This window comes from Octodon degus, unplaced genomic scaffold (assembly GCF_000260255.1).
Source record: "Octodon degus isolate 3935 unplaced genomic scaffold, OctDeg1.0 scaffold00035, whole genome shotgun sequence".
NCBI classification, from domain to species: domain Eukaryota; kingdom Metazoa; phylum Chordata; class Mammalia; order Rodentia; family Octodontidae; genus Octodon; species Octodon degus.
In genome coordinates this window covers 6591296-6598445 of record NW_004524611.1, presented here as the reverse complement: position 1 = coordinate 6598445, position 7150 = coordinate 6591296, and the positions used below count along the sequence as shown (strand labels likewise).

General features: G+C 42.8%; 1 protein-coding gene across 1 annotated transcript in view; it reads right to left on the bottom strand.

The window, feature by feature from the left end:
- The window catches only part of LOC105742073 (zinc finger protein 883-like), a 39228-nt gene that overhangs the window by 5357 nt on the left and 26721 nt on the right, over positions 1-7150 (bottom strand). The window contains exon 3 of the mRNA XM_023714303.1: positions 251-377. Within this exon, the coding sequence (XP_023570071.1) occupies positions 251-377 (127 nt within the window). The remainder of the gene's footprint in view (positions 1-250; positions 378-7150) is intronic.

Sequence of the window (7150 nt, the reverse complement as noted above, 5' to 3'; positions counted from 1 at the left end):
AAAATAAATTAAAAAAAATAAATAAGGAGAAGAGCGATTGCCAGGAGGGGAGGAAAACGGGAAATAAAATCAAGTTAGATCATGTACAGGTACAAATTCCCTATGATGAATGCGATCAATATGCATGCCTAAAACATACCAATAAACTAATTTTTTTTTAAAAAGACCCAGTATAGACAAAATAAGGGAGAACAACAACTTCCTAGTGTTCACATATGTGCAAAAGAGCAGTAATGGGGATTTCACTCACCCAACAGCACCAGACTGCGGTAGGTCTCCAGCATCACGTCCCTGTACAGGGCCCGCTGAGCATTGTCCAGGACCTGCCACTCCTCCCGTGTGAAGCTCACAAAAACATCATCAAAGGACACCAACACCTGTAACACAGCATTTCTCACTGCTCAGCCCTGGTCACAACAGCAATCACAAAGCCTAGCTATGAGTGAGTAGGAGGAGCTGTCTGTAATACACAGCTTGTTTTGTATTGTATCGTAGTGAAAGGTCACAAAGCTAGTCAGCATCAGAATTATTTCTTAATTACTAAAAATAGCATTATAGAGTTCAGCTTACAAATCTAAAACTACCCTTATTGCTAGAGGTTAAAGTGTAAATACCATTTGGCCTCTTCAAGGGACCCTATGATCTGGTATGAAGAAATAAGTAGGAACACATGCCCACACTAGTTTGTTACATAAAACTCATTTAGATACAATGCCAATGTAAATGTAGCAAGGAAGGACAAAATATAGTTGTTTTACATTCTGAGCTTACACTTCCCTGAAAACCCAAAGACATTAAGCTCTTCCCTCTGGGAACCAGGGCTGCTCAGCACCACAGGGCAACAGCATGAGTCTGGTCACCAGCAGAGTCAACACAACCACGGTAAGGGAACACCCATCGTACTGTGTCTGGGTGCGTGAGCCTGGCCTGTGACCGCATATAAACACTACTGAGGGAACTCGTTACGGACTGTGTGATTCTGCCTTTACATTTGATTATATTCCAACAGAAAACAGTTTTGCCGCCTGTCAATTTTTAATTACATTAAAGTTGAAAGCATTCACATGGCATCCCGCTCTCTCCCTTCTACATGTCACACGACTGCCTCATTTACTCCAGGTAAGCACTGCCACTCCTCAGATGGCAGCGTAAAGAATGTGGTCCTGGCAGAGCAGAGAGGTTAACTGAGCAGCTCTGCATCTCAACAGTCAGCTCCTAGAAGGGAAGATGGAAGGTTTACAGGCACGTCAGAGCGGAGGAACCAGAGCGAGACATGATGACTGCTGTCAGGACAGAGAGGCGAAAGTACACAGAAGAAAAAGATCTACAACAGACTCTATGGAGAAGAAAAAGAATAACAGAATCTGCTGATAACTGGTTGAAGAGGATAAAAAGTGACATTTTCCTTACAGGTTGCCTGCACGTCTATAGCCAGTTACATACTGGAGTTTGCAAAACTAGAAGACTATAGTGGCCAAGAGACAAAGACTTGAACCCTATACTTGGAGAATCTCAGGTACATAATACTGGATGTCCAACTGTCAATTTCACACACACACACACACACACACTCCAGAGCTGAGAAGAGCTGTAAGCTAAAGATTAAAAGAAGAAAAACTAGGCCCCTCCATCTCCTTTGAGTGAACCTTGAATGAATCCTTTCTCCTTTTTACCAGAATATGTGGCCTCCTTTGATTTATTCAAGAGGGAGCAAATGAACCTGAGCACAGGAGTCCAGGTGGCTGGCGACAGGAGGACGGGCATCCCTGCTAGGTGCTGGTTCCATTTCCTTCATACGCTTGTATCTGGTAGCAGCTTTGTTGGGTGTACAATAAATGTGCTGAATCGTATGAGGAACCTGTTCCATATTGGCTGTACAAGTGTTTCCTTCCCCGCAAGTGTGTAAAGGCTTCCTTTTATCCACATCCTCATCAGCACTTCATACCCTTTTGCTTATGGATAATAGGCATTAAGTAGAGTGAGCTGTATTCATTGTGATTTTGATCTGCATTGCTTAATAGTGATTTTTAAAAAATAGTGATTTAAAAAAAAAAAGCTGAATATTTATTGGGGGACTTAGGCAGTGAGCAGCGGCTGGGGTTTGATCCTGGTGTGCAGTGCTGACCCTGCCCCTGGGGAGTGCTGGGACAGCGAGTGAGACTGGGCGTGGTGGTGCTCCCCTGTAATCCCAGTGCTTGGGAGGCTGAGAACAGGTGAATCTCTACAAGTCTGATCTACGTAGTGTGACCCTGTAGACCCTATACGAAATACATACATACATAAATAACCAGAATATTTACTGGGGGAACGAGCTTCTGCTCCAGAGAGGAATAGAAGGGGACCTGAGTGGGTTGCTCTAGTAGTGATTTTAAGTATAAAAAATATCTCTGTTCACCATTTGTATGGCTTCTTTAAAAAAAATGTGTATTTAGGTCTGTTGACCCATTTTTTTTTTTAATTGTTGACTCATTTTAAAATCAAGTCATGATTTTTTTTTTTTTTGGCAGAACCAGGGATTGAACTCAGACCCTTGCACTTGCAGGGAAGCGCTTATTCTACTGAGCCATCTCCCCGGCCCCAAGTCATGATTATTATATTATTTTCCCATGAAGTTGTCTGAGGTCTGTACATATTTCATTTTATTTTTGAGACAGGGTCTCACTCTGGAGTTCAGGCTGGCTTTCGACTCACTACATAGCCCAGGGTGGCCTCACATCTGCAACAATGCTCTCTCAGGCTCTGGAGTGCTGAGATTACAGGCCCAGGCCACCACACTTGGCCATATTTTAATTATTGTTCCAAGAATTTATTAGATCAATTTCTATAGATTTTTTCCTATCAATTTTTTTTAATGCATTTACTATAGGGGACATAGGGTTTAGTACAGGGGATACAGGGTCTCACTACATAGATCGGACTTGTAGTGATCCTCCTGTTTCCAGCCTCCCAAGCACTGGGATTACAGGGGCGTGCCACCATGCCCAGTCTCAATCACTGTCTCAGCATGCCCCAAGGGCAGGGCTGGCATAACATGACAGGGATCAACCTGGCTGTGGTGCTCTGCCTAAGCAGGTACTTTAGCCTACTGAACTATCAGGCTGGCCCTCCTATCTATTTTTATGTAGATCATAGCATTTCTGGGCAAAGTTGGAGTCATTTTCCCCTTCCCAAAGTGAAATCTTATTTTATTTTCTTATGTTATTGTATTAGGTGATGCATCCACTTTAGTATGATCCAAATAAGTCATGGAAATATGTGTTGTTCCTTATTTTCGTTCTTACTGGGAATCTTTTTTTTTTAAATGTATTTAGTAGACCTTAGTACAAGGTCTACAGGTCACACCGCACATATCAGGCTGATTACAGACATGAGAGCCACCGTGCTCAGTCTCAGTTGCATCTCAGTGCGCCCTGGGGTTGAGGCCGGTACAGCAAGCCTCACTCAGGCCCCTGCGTCTGCCTAAGCAGGAGCTTCAGTCCGCTGAGCTATCTGGCTGGCCTATTTTCTGTTTTTTTTGAGACATGGTCCCACTATGCAGTTTAGGCTGGCTTAGAGCTCATTTTGTAGCCCAGGCTGGTCTCAAACTCACAACAATCCTCCTGGCTCTGCCTCCTGAGTGCTGGGATTACAGGTGTGCACCACCACACCTAGCATTACTGGGAATCTTTACTTACTGTTAGGCATGGTGTTCTGGTTAGACTGTGAGGCAGGTGCTACAGGAGGTGGAGTTAGTCACATACTGCAGTCTCCCCTACACAGTACTCCGTTGTCACCTCTGCAGTCTGCTTGTGAGCCTGAAACAATCTCACTATGAATAATACTGCTAAGGATTATGTAAAAATTGAAAGTTTACCATCTGTGGGGCCAACATCCTAGCTATTAAGGGATACATGTAGCTCACATCTTCAGGTCAGACACAGGTGCTTAACACATGAGCCGTTGGAGGACAATCCATATCCAAGCCAAAGCAAACTGTAGCAAGTGCTTTGCTTGAAGAGGGATAGCAGGATGGTTTTTTCATTTTCCTTTTATGTTTTTATTTTTTTATGATTTGTGTTTTTTTATTTGTATTTTTATTTTTAAAAATTAAAAAAATATTAACATATGTTCATAATACATAATGATTATATTCATCATAGGTGGGGCTGGGAATTTGTATATGCACACAGTACAATTTAACCAACTTCTCTATAGGTTTGTTTTTGGTTGTTTTTTTTTTGGTGGTACCAGGGATTGAACTCAGGACCTTGTGCTTGCCAGGCAAGCACCTATTCTCCTGAGCTATGTCCCCGACCCTCTATAGTATTTTTAAAAGTACATTTTCAGCTTTGCATGGTGGTGTACAGCTGTAATCCATCACTCGGGAGGCTGAGGTAGGAGGATTGCCATAAATTTGAGCCAGCCTGAGCTAAATAGTGAGATACAATCTGAAACAAAACAACAAAAAAGGATTTTTTCAGTTTGCTTGTAGTCCTTCAGTATTTTTCTCCATTAAATTAAAAATATGCTAATAGAGATCTTAGTAGTGAACTTTCCTTCAAATGTAGGATAAACTCACAATTTTTTTGATCTTCATAGTTTTGATCTTCATGTTTTGTCTGCTTATCAGTTAATATTAATTTCCCCAGATTCCTTTTAATTTTCTTCTTCATTCTCTTAGGTTCTATTCAAACCATTCCATTCATTCTTTTTTTTTTTTTTTTTTTTTTATGTATTTGGCACAGTGTCATTACGCAGCTCGGACTGGTAGTGATCCTCCTGTTTTCAGCCTCCCCAGAGCTGGGATTACAGGCCTGCACCACCACACCTGGACTCTGTCACTGGCTCGGCACAGCTGAGGGTAGGGCAGGTGCAGCATGTGGGACTGGCGATCGAACCCTGATCCCTGCACCTGCCAAAGCGGGCGCTCAGTCTGCTGTACTATCTCACTGGCCCGCATTTCATTCATTCTAATGACACCAAGCAACACTACATTCTGCACAAATCTAACAAAATATGTACAAGATCTCTGTCAGGAAAACTACGTAACTCTGCCGATCAAAATCGTTGCATTAGAAAGTGGAGATGCATTGCGTGTTCAGACAGGAAGACTGAGTTTTGATACTGAGACACTGCCCCGTCCCGACACTGCACTGTGACACTGCTCCACCATGAAGCACACCAGACACGTGAAGCAGCTGGGTGATCACAAGGGTGCTGACTCCTGACCTACAAAGTTGTGACCCAGGATGAGAACTCTGGTGCAAGCCAGGAAATTCCGCGGTACCTTGAGAAAGAGGAGAAGATCATTGTAATGCCTTAACAGTCATTAGATACCACACAAACTACTTCAGTTTTAGACACTGAGTATGTAGATTTAGACTAAAACTTAGTCTCAAAGCAGATGCACTAGAGGGTGCAGAACCACGCCTGGCTCTGCAGTGGTGACTTCCAGACGGCAGCTCCTCGGGCTCTCATCTTTCACTCTTGCTCCCACATACACTACGCGGACAGAACAAAAACAATGCCGTGGCCGTTGTGCTCATTCTTCCTTACCCATGTAAAGGTTAGGAAATACCCAAGAGGAGTCAAGGACACTATTTTTACAAAGTTTGAGACTGTAATAGATCTTTTTAACTACAATTATACAACTGGGTATGTTTAATAACTACAGGTGGAAGTCTGGAATGCGGGCATGACTGGTGTACTCCAAGCCACATGACAATGATATTGAAGGGTCAGAAGTTTAAGACAGCAGGCCAGGGCGATGGATCAGTAGCATAAGCGCTTCCCTGGCAAGCACAAGGGCCTGAGTTCAATCCCCGGTTCTGAAAAAAAAAAAAAAAAAAAAAAAAAAAAAAAAAGATAAGTTCAAGGACAACCTAGGCCTTGAACTCAGCAAGACTTTGTCTCAAAATACTTTTCAAAAGACCTATGGATAACAGAGCATGGTAGCACATACCTGCAGTGCAGCCTCAGGGAAGCTGAAGCAGGAGGATCACAAGCCCAGCCCATGCAACTGGAGACCTGCTTAGTAAAATTCAGGCTCAATGTAAGAAAATGTTTTTTAAAAGGCTGGGGATGTAGTTCAGTGTGAAGATCCTGGGTTCAGTTCTCAGCATAGGAAAAATTTAAAATAACAACAGAATCACTGACATATGTATAAGCATTTATGTATAAATTTTGAAAATATGTGCTTGTTTTTATTCTCTGCTTACTCTTTACTGACCTTTTTTTAAAAAATGTATTTAGTACAGGGTCTGCAGGGTCTCACTACACAGATCGGACACATAGTGATCCTCCTGTTTTCAGCCTCCTGAGCGCTGGGATTAGAGGATGTGCCAACATGCCCAGTCTCAGTCACTGTCTCAGTGTGCCTCAGGGGAGGGGCTGGCACAGCACAAACCCCAGTCACTGCGTCTGCCTAAGCAGGCACTTTAATCCGTTGAGCTCTCTGGCCAGCCCTTGCTATCTAGCTGGCCCTGACCTTCTTTCAAATGTACCCCCTAACTCCTGAATTCCTCCTCCATCTAGCTCCTGAGGTGGTTGTTACATGCTGTGTATCAGCACTATTCTCAAGGGACTGAACCTCATCATTGAGCAAACATGCCCTTCGGGTTCTGCAACATGTGACATTTCCAAAGTTATTTCACTGGTCCACAACCATGATCAGTTCTTTCCCCTAGAACGGCACTATAAAACAATAAAATAAAATGAAAAGAATGTTGAGTAGTGTGGTAATTGACACTAGATGAGATTAGACGGAAGGACTCCAGGAAAAGTTTAATTTTTCAGGATTGGGCCACTGGCAAGGTTTGATACTGTATTTAACAGAAGACAGAAAATTGTGCTTCTCCTTTTGTATTTGTTGAGGTTGAAATGTCTTTTTGGGAGGACAAACAGATGGGCCAACAGGGAATTAAATCCCTGGGCTTGAAGTTATGGTCTAAGGGTGAGGGAGCAAATTCAAGCTGGAGAGAAGAGGAAGCTAAAGCTCCCAGAAAGCTAAATCTACTGAGGAGAAATGCAGAGTAAAAGAAATAGGATCCAGGATGTGGAGAACTTGGAGGAGCTATGTGAATGAGCAGAACAACACAGAAGAATTTAAGGAAGCAAAGAAAACGTCACAAGAATCGATGATGTAAAAAAAAAAAAAAAAGAAAGAAATGGG